This window comes from Sander lucioperca, chromosome 7 (genome assembly GCF_008315115.2).
Source record: "Sander lucioperca isolate FBNREF2018 chromosome 7, SLUC_FBN_1.2, whole genome shotgun sequence".
Classification (NCBI taxonomy): domain Eukaryota; kingdom Metazoa; phylum Chordata; class Actinopteri; order Perciformes; family Percidae; genus Sander; species Sander lucioperca.
Genome location: NC_050179.1, coordinates 6,270,340 through 6,286,678, shown reverse-complemented (window position 1 = coordinate 6,286,678; position 16,339 = coordinate 6,270,340). Strand labels below are relative to the sequence as shown.

Here is a 16,339-nt window from a genome sequence, read left to right as displayed (position 1 = left end):
AAGGGGGAGGGGGGATTACTCTCTGGATATACTGTATGCTGTGATTTGCATATTTAAAAAAGGATGTAACATCTCACTTTTGTACAAATAAAAGCAGAAAAAAACAGATCATCACCACCCCCCAAAAAAATCTTAATTTCTAATTACACAAATGCTGTACTGTGTGTTTGATGGTAATGACCTTAGTTCACTGTTGTGTTTTGGTGTTCAAAGATGAGCTTGTTGTCAGCCTCCTGTTTGTTTTCCACTCGCATAGCACAAATGCTTTTTCCACCTCCACCTGTTTTTCAGTGGAATTTAAGGTGGAATGATGTACAGTATGTCTCAAAAAACATACACCCACATACAAGGCACATTGTTTTGTATGTTTCCTCCCCTGATTGTGTCTATGCTGTTATTTATTTTCTTCCTGTCTCTTTCTCTTCTTTCTCTGTTTGTTTTTTCCTGCCTGCTGCCTCTGCTTTTCTCTGCGTGTGTCTGTTTTGTTCTGACTGTTCTCTCTGCTTGTCACCCTACACTACTCTCTTTCTGCCTCCCTATTTTTCTCTGTCTCGGCTTGTATTTGTCTGCCTGTCTCTCTCTCTCTGTATACTGTATTTGTCTGTCCGTCTGTCTGTTTCTGCCTGCGTATTTTTCTGTCTCTCCTTTCTGCTGTCTCTTGAGGTTGATGTTTTAGTCTGATTAGGCTTCTCTCTATATCTGACTTTTTTTTTTTCTGCCCACCTCTCTGATTCTCTCCTTCCTTGTTTCTCTTCATTTCCACCTCTTTCTTTCTGTTTTCTGTCTGTTCACACGCTCGATTCGTCTTTATTCTGTCCCCGTCCTTCCTCTGCCTGTCTCTCTTTGCTGTCTTAATGTTTTTGCTGCTCGGCTCAGGTCCAGAAAGTTATGGGAGGCTAAGTGTTCGTACAGCCAATGGCAAGATGAGCCTTATAAAAGCACTGAGCTTATAGATGTGATGTATGACAGACACCCTACGTGACTGCTTTGGTAAAGAAGCAGCATCCTACTGCAAGGACAGCCCTCTACTCTGTGTGTGTGTGTGTGTGTGTGTGTGTGTGTGTGTGTGTGTGTGTGAGTTGTAAAACAGCCATGAAATCTCAATGCTATCTGCTGTCCTTCACTGCTGCATTGGAAGAACCATTGCTTGTGTGTGTGTGTGTGTGTGTGTGTGTGTGTGTGTGTGTGTGTGTGTGTGTGTGTTGGCCTTGCCACCACATTAACGCTTGGTGTCCTGGATTTTTCCCTCCTCCTTGCTCTGCAGTTGCCATGGCAACGCACCAAGAGGCTCCATCATGTGTCTGAGCCTGTGACTGCAATTTTATAACAGCTCACAAGCGCTTGCTTTGTGTGTTTATATTTTTTCTGTCCTAATTTAACATTTGATCATGTTGCCAGTACTGTAAGGTGACGTGGAATAGGACGTGTTTGTCGAGCCCTCTTAGGCTCAGTTGTCTAACAGAGAGATCATTGAAACGGCCAGTTTTCTTAAGGTGAAGATTTGATTTAGTCATGATAAGGAAATGTTAGATTGATTGAAAATGTCACCCTTTTTCCCAGCACTGATGAATGTGAGAGCTACATTCTCACATCCAATGTACACCTTGCTCATATATTACAGGATTGTGTGACAGGAGAGCTCATCTGACACAAACAATCACAATCACAGCAAATGTGGACACATTTGTTGGATAGCATTGTTACATCACTGTGGTACTGCAGGTATAGCATACAGTGGTAGAGTTTAGTGTTCAGTGCTTTAAAGCAGGAGTTCCCAGCAGTTTTTGAATTTTTTCAAAAATAGAAGAATATCTGTCTGAAAAAATAAACGTAGTTTTGTAATTTTTGTAAATGTCTGACCCCTCAGATTGACCTTGCAACCCCTTGGGGTCTCCCTACCTTCAGGTTGGGAACCACTGCTCTACAGGATCTATGAACAGTAAAGAACCGTGGGCTAGTTAGACCAAAATCGATTACAAGTAGCACAGTGGCAGGTTGGTGTAGAGGTTTGGTAGGATTGGCCCAAAACATACCACAAACCACCCCAAATAGACATGTGTGCCATGGCAGCATCCTAAAGCAAAATGCTGAACCCCCTGCCTCATCAATCATTGTAAGTCACCCTGGATAAATGCTCAAAAAGTAGCCAGGCCTATAGAAAGAAGCAGCTTGTGCTCTGCAGCCTATTTTATTTTTTCTCTCTCATGGGCTCAGTTCCAGTTTAGAAATGCAAAAGGGAGTGGAACAAGGCTGTTAACTGAGAGGACGTGGACAGTGGAGATGAACCTTCTGATATCCAATATCATAGTCTAATATGTATTAATATGTCAATGTCATTAATCATGCCATACATTTTAAGAATACCTTCTACATAATACTACATTTCTTCAGGATTGATTCAGAATTGATTTTGGAGGTCATCCATTTTTGTCTGGTGATTCATGTCTGAGGTGTTAGGTGGGTGTTGATCGGTTCAACCTGACTGTCTGTGAGCTACAAACAATATCAGCCCATCAACCAACTGCAGTTATGATTTGGACTGGGTGATAATTCAGTGTTATCATTAAGTTGAATTTTATTGAAATCTGTCATAGCTTTAGATTTTAAAAACATTGATTTTCTTTTGTTTTTATTATCTGATTTTAAATACCTCAGAACTAGCCTGGCTCCGCCCTCCTACGTACTTCCGCTCAATTTTCATTTTCCTTCAGTACTTTGGGTTTTCTCCGGCCAAATATTTGGCGGTCCAATCAGCGAACAGAGGGAGTGGCTGAGAACGATGACGTTAAGGATGTGCGCTAGAAAGATGTGAGTGAAGCCGTTTGGTCCGAATATCCAGAAATTAAAGCCCGAGCAAGAACTATTTGCTGAGTTGTTTTGGTGGCCATGATGTTGTGGCCCTCCTCCCCACGGGGTTCGGGAAAAGTTTGATTTTCCAGCTCGCTCCGTTAGTGGTGAAGGAATTGGCTAGGCGGGTTAAGGCTAACACTAGGGATGCTAATGCTAAATATAAGCCGATAGTTGTTGTCGGTCTCCCCTCTTGTTGCACATGCGCATGACATACGTCACGACCAAACGTTAGCGATTGGTTATGGCAGATCCAGAGTGGCTCTGGGCAGATCCAATAGTTTTAAACTTCAACAGAGTACCCGCCTTCAAGGAAGTTAACACTTGTCAATGGAGAGAGGCCAGACTCTCTGTACAAATGAAATGTACCAGAGTCTGGTAGGACCAGGCTACCTCAGAACATGAATTGATATTAAAATTACCCTGTGGTTATTATAACAGTGTTAATGTTGTCTGCATCAAATATGCCCAGCCATGGTCATGGAGAGGACCGCTTGTGTTCTGCTCTTTTGTCAATCTGAAAGTGTACTTTTACAATACTTTAGGGAATGTGAGAATAAGATCCATTGGGTTTGACTTTACAGAAGTGGTTGTACAGAAGTAAAGAGTTCCTTACGCACTGCACTCTTTAGACATGAATTTGATTTTATTATGTCAAAAATGGGGCTTGCCATACACACAAGAAAAAACACTGCACCAACTTAAAACTAAAGTATTTCTTTAAGCGTGTTCTGCAAGTAGGCTTGGTCTTCCATTTGCAGAAATCCTTGAATGAATATCAGTTAGCTAGGTTTGATTGGTGTTTTGATCAGAACCTGTTTTATGTTGTATATTGTTCACTTCTGATGATTTAATTGTATTGCAGCCAAAAATATTCCTGGTGTTGTGACCTTCTTCTTGATTAAATATGAGTTTCTGTAGTTGCCACCTTCATTCTTTATTTGTTCAGCAATGCTGACTATTGATGTCATGTCAACTGTAGATATTCTTTTATTTATTCCAAACACAGACTTATTAAATGTCACTTCCTCTGCATGAAAGACCTGTCTGACACAATGTGTTCAGAGCAGCAAATCAAAAGCTTTCATAAACTCAGTACTGGATGAATCAGTGTTGAATGATACTAGTCAGCGACACGTTATTATTTAGATATTAGTCATCTGCACTTAAAGCTCAGTCTAGAGTTGCACTCGCTTTGAGTCACAGCTAGAAATACTAAAACAAAAATGTTCAGGCTGGGAGATGGGTTTCCAATCAAAGTTACCTGATAGGTTACCCATGGGCATCAGTTTGGTTTGAAATGTGCTGGGGACAGAGACGCATTCGGAAGTACATTTCCAGAAGTGCTGGGTACAATGACGCATTCATTTTTTTTTCTCTTTTGCGCAGGTCATGTTCTGAAAGATGCTGTCCTGTAGCTTACTAATTAATAAAAACGTGGTTTAACGTACGTAAACAATGATCAATGATTACCAAATTTCTCTCTCATATTGCTCCACATAACCACTGAAAACTGTCAAAAAATCGAACCCAAAGTCCAATTATTATGGACGTTATCTGACATTAAGTGTTTCTGCTTCACATTTTCAGCAGGGCAGCAGAGCGGCTGTGGGTTGACTCCCCACGGTTCTCATGGGGTTTATAAGTCATAACGTGAAAAAGCTTAACGTGGTTTAATGTACCTAAACAATGACCAATCATCAAAACATTTCTGGTTAGATAGACAGTTTTCAGTGGTTATGAGAAACAATATGAGAGAGAAATTTGGTAATCGTTGATCATTGTTTATAGGTACAAGCTTTTTCCTCGCCATAGGCGCCAATGAAGAAGACAACGCTAATGTGAGATTAAACTTAATAATTATTATTAAACTTATATAATCGTTGGATTTCGGTTTAGTTCTTTTGACAGGCGTAAGTGTTCATTACAAGATATGGCCATGAGAAATTTACATGTACATTAAACCACGTTAAGCTTTTTTTCACGTTAAGCAGAATGTCCCGACAGACAGGCAGTGTAGTGAACAGAGAAGCGTGCAGCCAGCGCAGCAGCAGAGCGGCTGTGTCTGTGCCTGCCCTGTGGGGATAGAGATTGTTGTGGATTTTTTGGCATCTGTTGCTCAAGAATTATGTGTTATGGACTTTTTTTTAACTAAATTGAGCTCGAGGTTTTCAAAAAAGTGGTGGGTACAAAATGACTCATGACGAAATCTGGTAGGTACGCGTACCCACTGTCCCCACCAAAATCGACGCCTATGAGGTTACCTAACTTCCATCCCTCTGTTGTGTTTACAGGCCTGAGACCCAGCAGAAAGCCCCGGTGAGTGCCCCTCCTCCCCCACCGCCCCCTCCGCCTCCCCCTGAGCCAGCAGGGCCCCCAGAGCCAGAGGAGGAGATCCTGGGCTCCGATGATGAGGAGCAGGAGGACCCCGCGGACTACTGCAAAGGTCAGAACGACACACAGACAGACCCACACATACTGGAGTCATCTGTCCCAGCCCATTACTTCCACTCATCCACTACATCTGTCGTACAGAGCTCAACAATGTCTCCTCTCTCTGCTTATGTCTGTAATTCTCTTCCCCATTTCTCCCTCCTTCCTGATGGGATTTGCAGCAGCGTCGTTGTAGCCATCAGTGTGAAACGCTCGGCAGTTGTGACACCAGCGTTTCAAGGTTGTTTAGTTGTTGCCAGAAAGGAGCGGCAGTTTAGTTTTCTGCAGTGGCCCAGGATGCCAAAGGCTGTGCTGTCTGCTAAGAGGTTCATTTTCATTACACCGCTGTGTTTCAAAATGCTGCACCCATTCTGTAAACACTTTAGAACTTTCCACTTCTCTTATCATTTGATATCGGTAGGTAAAATTAGTACAGCATGTTTTAAATTTCATTTTGCTGTTACTGTTATTCTAAATATATAATGATGTCTTTTAATTATATGCTATAATACATCATGATGTTTTGGAGGACAACTCTTGATTTTTATGAGATTGTTTTGAAAGAAGCAGCCAAACAGCCAAACTGTCAGATCTCACTTCAGTAAGATGAAAGACTAAAAGAAAAGAGAAAAATCATCTCTGTTGTGTATTTTGGCTTCTTTTCATTGTCTTTCTGTAAAAAACAAGTGATTCTACTCATAAAGCCCTTCACATGTTACCTCTTTTATTTATTTCTGAATATTTTAAGAAATTCAAAAACTCATATAATGCATGTTGTAACCCTCTTAGGAGTATGTTGTGCCTATATGGTTTATTATTAGTATGAGTTGTAGTAGTATTATTCATTGTAGTGTTCTGTGTACTCTACACATTTTGGCCTGCCCACCTTTCTGGTAGACACCAGAAAGGTGGGCAGGCCAAAATGTGTATATTTTTAAGTAATATAACACAGACACGTGTTATATTACTTAAAAATATACAATTCACCAAGTTTATGTTCAATTAAAGACACCTACAACAGATGTAAGCAAGACTTCTCTCTCTGCCAGCTGGTCGTGTCATTGTAGCAACAACAAAGAGGATTTTGACGTTTCAGGTTGAAGCATTACAAACAGCCACTGATTTTTTGTTGTTGTTGTTTAACCTCTTAATTAACAGCCTCCTTATTGAACACAAGCCCAAAGACAGACACAGACACAAAATAAGATAGTTATTGTTATTGAACTCCTTTGATTAACGTGATGATCCTGGTCTCTTCTGAACATTTTGGAGTTTACTATCATCTACTGTACTATCAAGTCAGAATCAGTCTAAAATCAATTTTAAGTTCAGTTAGAAAGGATGCCTAATGGATTACAAAAAGCTACACACTGCAAACACATTATCAATATACTATATTCATGTTTCTGACACTCAAGGGCAGAGGCACAATATGTAAAAATAAAATAAAAATGGCAGCATGTAGAACACAAAGTATACAGGACATTCTTGTCTGGGATGGGAGCTTAAGTTCCTGCGACGTCTCACCTGCTACAAATAGTTGTGCTGTTTACATCTATTTTAAGACAATTCATGTTTGCTCAATACTAAATAATGCACAATGTTCACTAGAGCTGCAAGTAACAGTTATTTTTATTATCAATTCATTGTTTTGCCTATTAAACGTTTGAAAAAAGAAAAACACCCATCATAGTTTCTCAAAATCCAAGGTGGAATCTTCAAATGTCTTTTTGTGTGTGACAAATAGTCCAAAACCAGAACATATTCTTTTATTTAAAGTGCCCATATTATGAAAAAATCATTTTTTTCTGGGATTTGCGGTGTTATTTTGTGTCTGTGGTGCTTCCACACGCATACAAACTTGGAAAAAAAAAAAATCCATGCTGTTTTGAGTGAGATATGGGTTTCTGAATGTGTCCTGCCTTCAGTCTCTGGGTGAGCTGTTCAAAATTGGCAGGGCTTTCTACGTCACTAGCCGAAACAAGGTGGCTAACCGTAGCATGCTAGCTCGTTCTGAATGGCAAAACACTGCTACAACACACACTAGTTCACCATAATCTATAATCTAATATATTCTGCCTTGTACTACTGAAGTTGTAGAAACAAACAGCTAGCTAGATGATGTGTTCTTTCCTAGCTACTGCACATGTGCGACTGCCAACAAAGATGGTACAGCAGTGAGAGGTCTCACTCTGTAGCTAAAACAGAGACCTGAACACACAGGGTGAAAAGAGGAGCTGCAGCAATGTGCAGTACAACAAAAATATGGTCCATCCATCCATCTTCGTCCGCTTATCCGGTATTGGGTCGCGGTGGTAGCAGCTCCAGCAGGGGACCCCACATTAACCAGCTCCGACTGGGGGATCCTGAGGCGTTCCCAGGCCAGGTTGGAGATATAATCCCTCCACCTAGTCCTGGGTCTTCCCCGAGGCCTCCTCCCAGCTGGACGTGCCTGGAACACCTCCCTAGGGAGGTGCCCAGGGGGCATCCTTACCAGATGCCCGAACCACCTCAACTGGCTCCTTTCGACGCGAAGGAGCAGCAGCTCTACTCTGAGCTCCTCACAGATGACTGTGCTTCTTACCCTATCTCTAAGGGAGATGCCAGCCACCCTCCTGAGGAAACCCATTTCGGCCGCTTGTACCCTGGATCTTGTTCTTTCGGTCATGACCCAGCCGTCATGACCATAGTTGAGGGTAGGTACGAAAACTGACCGGTAGATTGAGAGCTTTGCCTTCTGGCTCAGCTCTCTTTTCGTCACGGTGCGGTCTCGTCAACGGTGTGATAAATTGAATGTAATACCACACCCGCTGCGCCAATTCTCCGACCAGTCTCCCGCTCCATTGTCCCCTCACTCGCAAAGAAGACCCCATGGTACTTGAACTCCTTCACTTGGGGTAAGGACTCATTCCCTACCTGGAGAAAGCACTCCATCGGTTTCCTGCTGAGAACCATGGCCTCAGATTTAGAGGTGCTGATCCTCATCCCAGCCGCTTCACACTCGGCTCCGAACCGATCCAGTGAGTGCTGAAGGTCACAGGCCTTTGGTCGTACAGAGATTGGATGGCCCTGAGAAGGGACCCCCTCACCCCATACTCCCGCAGCACCTCCCACAGTATCTCCCGGGGGACCCGGTCATACGACTTCTCCAGATCCACAAAGCACATGTAGACCGGTTGGGCATATTCCCAGGCTCCCTCCAGGATCCTTGCGTGAGTGAAGATCTGATCCATTGTTCCACAACCAGGACGGAATCCGCATTGTTCCTCTTCAACCCAAGGTTCGACTATCGGCCGAACCCTCCTTTCCAGCACCTTGGAGTAGACTTTACCGGGGAGGCTGAGAAGTGTGATACCCCTGTAATTGGCACACACCCTCTGGCCCCCCTTTTTGAACAGGGGAACCACCACCACGGTCTGCCACTCCTTAGGCACCGTCCCAGACTTCTACGCAATGTTGAAGAGGCGTGTCAACCAAGACAGCCCCTCCACACCCAGAGCTTTAAGCTTTTCTGGACGGATCTCATCAATCCCAGGGGCTTTACCACTGTGGAGTTGTTTAACTACCTCAGCGACTTCTACCAGGAAAATCAACGACAATCCCCCATCATCCTCCAGCTCTGCCTCCAACATTGGGGGGCGTATTAGCTGGATTTAGGAGTTCCTCAAAGTGCTCCTTCCACCGCCCTAATACCTCCTCAACAAAAATATCGTGTTTTTTGAAAATTAAACCATGTAAACCTATTCTAGTACAACCTCAAAATACAATTATGAACCTGAAAATGAGCATAATATGGTCACTTTAAGAAAAACAACAAATATCCACATTATATAAGCTTGAACCAGCAAACATTGAATCAGCATTTTTCTTGAAAAACTACTAAATTAATTAATTGATTATCAAAATAGTGGCTGATATATTTCCCTTTGATCAACTAATCGTTGGAGCTTTTAAGGAAGTATTTTGTTATCTTTATTGTAGCTTTTATCGACACCTTGAAGCTGCTTGATATCCTCCTGGATCCATCTTTTTCATATATGTTCACATGCCAAGTATCATTTTGTCATATGGATTGTTAGTGTATTCTGTACAAACATCATATATTGCACGTCTGTCCGTCCTGGGAGGGGGATCCCTCCTCAGTTGCTCTTCCTGATTTTTCTTCCATTAAAGGGGATTCTTTGGGGAGTTTTTCCTTATCATAAGCGGGTGTCGAAAAGGACAGAGGGTGTTGTATATTGTACAGATTGTAAAGCCCCCTGAGGCAAATTTGTGATTTGTGATATTGGCTATATAAATAACATTTACTTGCAATTGACTTGTTTGTGCTGAATACTTTCCCTTTGCTTCTTCTGTTTTTTATTAATCCAAAACACTTCTCTCCAGTCTCCTTTTCTCAGTTTGACCTCCCTCCCTCTCTGCTGCTCTTCCTCCACTTCTTACTCACTAATGGATTTCATGTCATTGCCTGGTTAAGACTATCAGCCGCCTGTAACCTTCATCATCTCTCTCTTTATCCCTCAGGAGGGTACCATCCGGTGAAGATCGGGGATTTGTTCAACGGGAGGTACCATGTGATCAGGAAGTTAGGGTGGGGGCACTTCTCCACCGTATGGCTATGCTGGGACATACAGTGAGTCACACACACGCATGCACGCACACACACACACACACACACACACACACACACACACACACACACACACACACACACACACACACACACACACAGTACAGTATAGTGGACCTACAAGATACACACATACTCAACACAAATACGTAATGAAAGAAGCCCTCAACACATCCCGACACGCACGCACGCACGCACGCACGCACGCACGCACGCACGCACGCACGCATCTGTTGACTGTTACCACAACAACGGTTGCAACCAACACCACCCTGCGCTGGTACCAAAGACATCCATTTGCACTGTAATGTTGTTTCTGTGTTCACAAGGCAACCAGTGTGGATGGATGATGCTATCATCAACCCAGTGTCACCTTACCCTGATACACACACACACACACACACACACACACACACACACACACACACACACACACACACACACACACACACACACACACACACACAAACTCATTTACTTATCCACAGGTGTTAATTACACTAATGGTGGTCATAAACTAGTGAGTTGGAGTTGGGTTACTGTACAGTCAGTCACAATCTTTGACAAATGTTATATTCAGTGTGTCAATATTAAGACTTGAGTTGTCTTCTACCTCCTAACATGCATAATTTACAACTTTAATGTTTTGGTTCAATCTCACCCTTCTCATAGCATCATTGTTGTCCACAGCAGGCAGCTATGACTGTACACTACCTGCTCAGCACCAAATGGCAGAACATAGTGTTTAGCAGCTATAGAGTCACATATTTCCCTCAGGAGTTGGTAGAGACCAAAAACAGAACTATAAGAGAGTACATTTTGGTCTTAGAATGATAATTTTGTCAATAAGCTGTTTGTTATGAGGGGCCATCAAGGACATTATTCACAATTACCTCACACATATACAAGTGAAACACACCTGATGGCCCCTCATCATTGGTAACAAGTTTGTCATATCAACTTAAAAAGTGATGATATGTCAATGTGGTGTTTACAACTTGTTTCCACTGCGCCCAAGTTGGCAAACAAATCAGTTGTTGCAGGTATTTGTTAGATTTTCATTTGCATTACTTTCATTTGCATCATATACTTTGATAGAATACAGGATTTCTTGCTTTGTAATGGAACAGTTTGAGATTCATGGAGTTAAGATGAAAGATTTGCTTGAGAATATTATAAAAATATGTTTGAATATGAAATGTGTTGTATTTATGGTCTTTGATATTTCTTCTTTTATATACCTGTATTCATGGTGATCTGTACACTAGGATGCAACAAAGCTTGAACGTCAGACACGCCAGACCCTGATAGCCAAAAACATTTGGTGAATAAAGCATGGTGTGCTGGGAAAGAGTTTTGGTTGACTTCCACCATTAGTGTTAACGTTATTATCGATTTTAAGAAATGCCACATTGCAACATTTGCATTTCCAATGGCAGTGGTGGCAGTGTGAACGATAGCTGAGCAAATGTGTAATAAAGGCATGGTGAGGGACATTTTATAATTTCGGTCACAAATATTGATTCAGACACATTAATCAGCCTAACTGGCTTAAACAACCCATTAGTATGAAAATGACTGCATGTATCTGTGTTTGTCATTACAGAGTGAAGAACTTTGTGGCCATGAAGGTGGTGAAGAGCGCCCAGCATTACACAGAGACAGCCCTGGATGAGATTAAACTGCTGCGATGTGTGAGCATCTGATTAGTTTCACATTTAAAGTGTTTCGGGAATTGTATTCTTTTCATCTTCCTTTGTTCTTTTGTTTGTTCCTTTTTTCATTTTGTGTTTCCTTTCTTTCTTACACATTCTCATCCTTTTCTACTAGATTTCCTTATCCTTACATACACACCTTCCCTCCTGTTTCTTCCCTCTTTCCTCCCTCTTCACACTTTGCATCTCCCACCACCCTGTTAACAAGAAACACTAAAGATACACTGGTCATTTATCTTGTATGATGGGTGCAGAGGACAGTCATCTTCCAATCAATTTTTCTGCATCTTTATCTCCAACATCAATCTTGTTCTCTTCCTTTCCTGCACTCTTTCCCTGTCTTTCCTCTAGCTTTGTCATTCTCCTTCAGTCCTCCCATTCCCTCTTTCTTCCTCTTTCTTGTTCTTCCCTGTTTTCCTGTCCTTTTTTTCCTTAAATATTATTTGTTTGTTTCCGGTCTTGATCCTGCTTCATCTTCTGTTCCTTCTTCCTGTCGTGTTTGCTTCAGCTCTATGTCCTCTTGTCCTCCAGGTGAGAGAGAGCGACCCCGCTGACCCCAACAAGGACATGGTGGTTCAGCTGATAGATGACTTCAAGATCTCTGGAGTCAACGGCATACGTATCCCAATCAGAAGAGTGTGTGTGTGTGTGTGTGTGTGTGTATGTGTGTGTGTGAGACTTAGTGTGTGTGAGACTTTGTGTGTGTGTGTGTGTGTGTGTGTGTGTGTGTGTGTGTGTGTGTGTTAGTGTGTGTTAGTGTGTGTTTGTGTGAGTGACATAGATATGATAATGTGAGTCCTTGACTCTCCATCCCAGATGTGTGTATGGTGTTTGAGGTGCTAGGTCACCACCTGCTGAAGTGGATTATTAAATCCAACTACCAAGGTCTGCCGCTGCCATGTGTCAAGAGCATTATCAAACAGGTAAGGACACACACACACACACACACACACACACACACACCAAATCTATTTAGAGACATATATACATTGCTGACTGTATTTCCACATAATTTGGATAAATAATGTATCTGGCCACTGCAATTAACATTACATGAATTTCCCCTGAGAGTGGCGGTGCATTACAGGTCAAACAAGGGGACATGCTAGTACTTACTAAATATTTGTCCTGAATGGAGTGGAGCTTTATCCTTACTTAATGATATTTATGTTTAAATCACATTTAGCACACAATAACAACAGCATCATGTATAGTAACTACAGAATCATTGTGTTACAGGGAATTCAATGTGGAGATAAGTCTACTGACAATACTACTGACAAATCTGTGTTTTCATGCGACACAAAATCTAAAAATGTGCAGTATATGATGACGGCGATGATGATAAATATATGTTCACAAATTCATAATTCTTTCTACAAACAAATTCAACCTATATTTATACAGAACAATTAAATTTCAAAAAGACTTGTTCAGTTGTTTTTGCGTTTATTGACAGATTGCTAACCCATGTGGTTTGGGTAAAATTTGTGTTTGGAGCTTTTCTCCAATCCACGAATACTTGTTGTGTTTAAGTGCTGGTGGAAATCACAGATGTCCAGCTTTTCAGTGTAGTCATGTGGAATTGTCAAGTGGGAAATGTTTTTTTTTCTTCTTTTTCTTAAAACAAACCGTAGCTTAAACATGTCATATAGTACGGTGTATACTGTCAACTTCAACAATCGTTTCTGTCAGGTCAAGCATGTCAGAGGGGTGTCTTTTCAGTGTTCCTCTCCTGACCACTTTCTGGGAAAAAAAACATGCTTATTGACTGCCTCGTTCATAATATGATACACATTTTAAACATAGGAAGCAATCTGAGATGTCATTTGACATTACTGATGATTAGTTATGTATGCTTACAATTTGGTTGAGTTGATTTTTGATAGGACTTAGATTTAGAAAAAAATATATACCACAACCCGAGCATGCTGCACCTGCATAGTTGCAGTATTCTTCTTATTCTGTGAAGCAGTAGTACTTTTAACTAGTAAGTTTGTGTATCATGAAACATGCATGTGTATTATAATACTGAGACTTGCAGTATTTCTATCTATAATTCCTCATGGGAGAGGAGGTTAAGAAAATGTTTAAATTTATTGTAAAGACTGTAAAAGACTAGTCTATATCCTTGACGTGCCACTTCCGAGATTGCTCTGTTGCAGCTGGAAAATCCGCTGGATTTCGCTCATTTAGGCCGGATATCAGTTGCCTTGGGCTTCCTTTGGGTTGGCATTTTAAACTCCGGTCGATTTATGAGGACTAAGTGTTAAGCTTTTCTCAGATCTCTGCAGGGTAAATCCAGACAGCTAGGTAGACTATCTGTCCAATCTGAGTTTTCTGTTGCACGACTAAAACAACTTTTAAACGTACACGTTTCACCAAAACAAGTTCCTTCCGAGCTGATTTTGCAGCAAAACCGCAGATCTTTTCTCCGGTGCTTAGCACCGCCCAAGACGATTGTGTTTGGTTTAAAGAAATGGCAATAAACCAGAGCACGGTTTCCTCCCATCCCAGAATGCTATGTGGAGTAGCCAGACTCTCCTCCAGCGCGCTTTGGAGGATGGCCTGGCAAAGCGAGACTAGTAAAAGACTGACTTGACAGGAAAGAAAGAAAGAAAACAGTGGATGAAGAAATATTATATATGAAGAGCAAGAGACTCAGACAAACTCAGACAGCCAAATTCACACCCAATACTTTGGCCTAATAATACAGTGCATGCTATTGTGCAGTTCCCACTTTAGACTTCAGTACCACTGCCATCCTAAGACGCGGTGCTTTCAGGCATTTTCCCCTCAGCCACCTGATGGGCATGTGAAGTTCTTCAGCCGTTTGAGCCGCTGCCAGCCTCTCGAAAGCCAAGCTGAAGATGAGTAGAAATTAAATTAGACTGTTCCCTGCTTCAATCTCAAAGCCTCTGGGAAGAAAAAAATGAAAGAAACGGTGAAACAAAAACATCAACAGCCTTTGCTCTCTGCCCTCAGAGAATGACAAGCATTAGAAGAATGGCTTATTTGGCTCTGAGGAAGAGAGAAAGAATGAAAGGGACAGAGGAGAGAGGCTTTGTCTGCATTTATTTAGAGTGTATAAACACCTAAACAACAACTGTGAGCATGTTTTTCAGTAATAAAACCTGTGTCTGTTTATCTGAATGTGTTTGTAGGTCCTGCAGGGTCTTGACTACCTCCACACTAAATGTAAAATCATCCACACGGACATCAAGCCAGAGAACATCCTGATGTGTGTAGATGACGCCTTTGTTAGACGTATGGCCATGGAGGCGACCGAATGGCAGAAGGCTGGAGCCCCCCCACCGTCTGGATCAGCAGGTAGACGCACAAACACTAACACTATGTGTATTTTGAAGCAAATATTGCAACATTTTGGGAAGTTTGCTTTCTTGCTGAGAGTTAGATGAGAAGAGGCTAGACAGGCTAGCTGTTATTCCTTGTCTTTAGCCTTTATGCTAAGCTAAGCTAGCCGGCTGCTGGCTGTAGTTTCTCTCAGCAAGAAAGCAAATAAATGTACTTCCCAAAACTTTTTCCTAAACTTTAACCTTAACTTAAAAATTAGCATTTATTTTAGTTTGCAAAGAAAAAACTACATTTTTTGGAGTACCATTTAACTCTGCATGTGGTAAAGTCCTTTGTTGTTTGTGTTAGTGTTTTATTTACGCAAGATGTGTAGCTTCTTCACAGAAATGTAGATTGTATGTAATAGGTGAAGCTTACAGTACATGTAGTAGATGTGTAGCTCATTATCCTGATTTGAAATTGACATTTATAGTTAATGAAAATAAATCATGAATTGAATCGTCAAAAATGTAATACAACTTGTGTTTGATATGTTTCATGAATGAAAAAAAACTACCATGTTTAATATTGAAGTGCTCAGTAAAGAAAAAAGGATCCACAGAGAATATTTTTGTGCCTCCTCAGTTTCTTGCCTTTTTGAAACCACACAGAGGGATTTCTTGCTTTTTCACCTCCTGTCAAGTTCCTTGACTGAAAAAAATCAAGTTCTTAAAAAAAGTCTTGACAAACTCGACATGAACCCTGTCCTCCCGGTGAACCCCTTCATGAGCTGTCGATTGCTTACGTCAGCCAATGGAGTCTCTTTGAGCCTTAGGGCAACCAATTATACTGCTTACATTTCTACGCAATTAAAGTGAGGCACAAAACCATCAACTGTCAAAACAGAAGGGCTCGGCGGTGACAGAATCAGTCTGGGATTGAAGAGGCAAAATAAAAAAAAGTTTGTATTGTCATTAACGTAAGTGCAGACGTGTTTTATAGCAACATGTATTTTACTTCAGCTTGCTTCATTTAACTTTTGTGTTTCAGAAAAGATCGAAGGTATGTTGGAGAAAAATGACAACATAGTTTGGATTGTTTATTTAGGCACACTTTGTCTGTTGAGCATATTAAGAAACAATTAATGGAAATTAATATTTTGTATATATATTCATTTTCACTCTACTGTAACTCCTTTGAGGTTTATTATCCATATTTGGATTGGTGAGATGATTGAGGTGAGAAAATACTGTACTATACAGAAGCTATACATTCTCAGGCACGAGAAGAATAAACCGTTTTTATATTATGGATCTGGGACAAGCGAAGAGAGTGGGAGTGTGAAAGATCTTTTTCTTTCTTTGTTTGCAATTCTCTCACTTCACCTCCAGATTTTGTATGTATCCGGTCTATAAAGGAA

At 41.3% G+C, this 16,339-nt stretch overlaps 1 protein-coding gene across 8 annotated transcripts in view; it reads left to right on the top strand.

Annotated features, from left to right (window-relative positions):
• Positions 1-16,339, top strand: part of srpk2 (SRSF protein kinase 2) — a 77,242-nt gene that overhangs the window by 46,612 nt on the left and 14,291 nt on the right. For all 8 annotated transcript variants that reach the window (XM_036002879.1, XM_031283364.2, XM_036002874.1 and 5 more), the window contains 6 exons: positions 5,142-5,293; positions 9,805-9,913; positions 11,517-11,604; positions 12,157-12,244; positions 12,442-12,548; positions 14,790-14,955. In XM_036002879.1, coding sequence (XP_035858772.1) covers positions 5,142-5,293; positions 9,805-9,913; positions 11,517-11,604; positions 12,157-12,244; positions 12,442-12,548; positions 14,790-14,955 — 710 coding nt within the window. The remainder of the gene's footprint in view (positions 1-5,141; positions 5,294-9,804; positions 9,914-11,516; positions 11,605-12,156; positions 12,245-12,441; positions 12,549-14,789; positions 14,956-16,339) is intronic.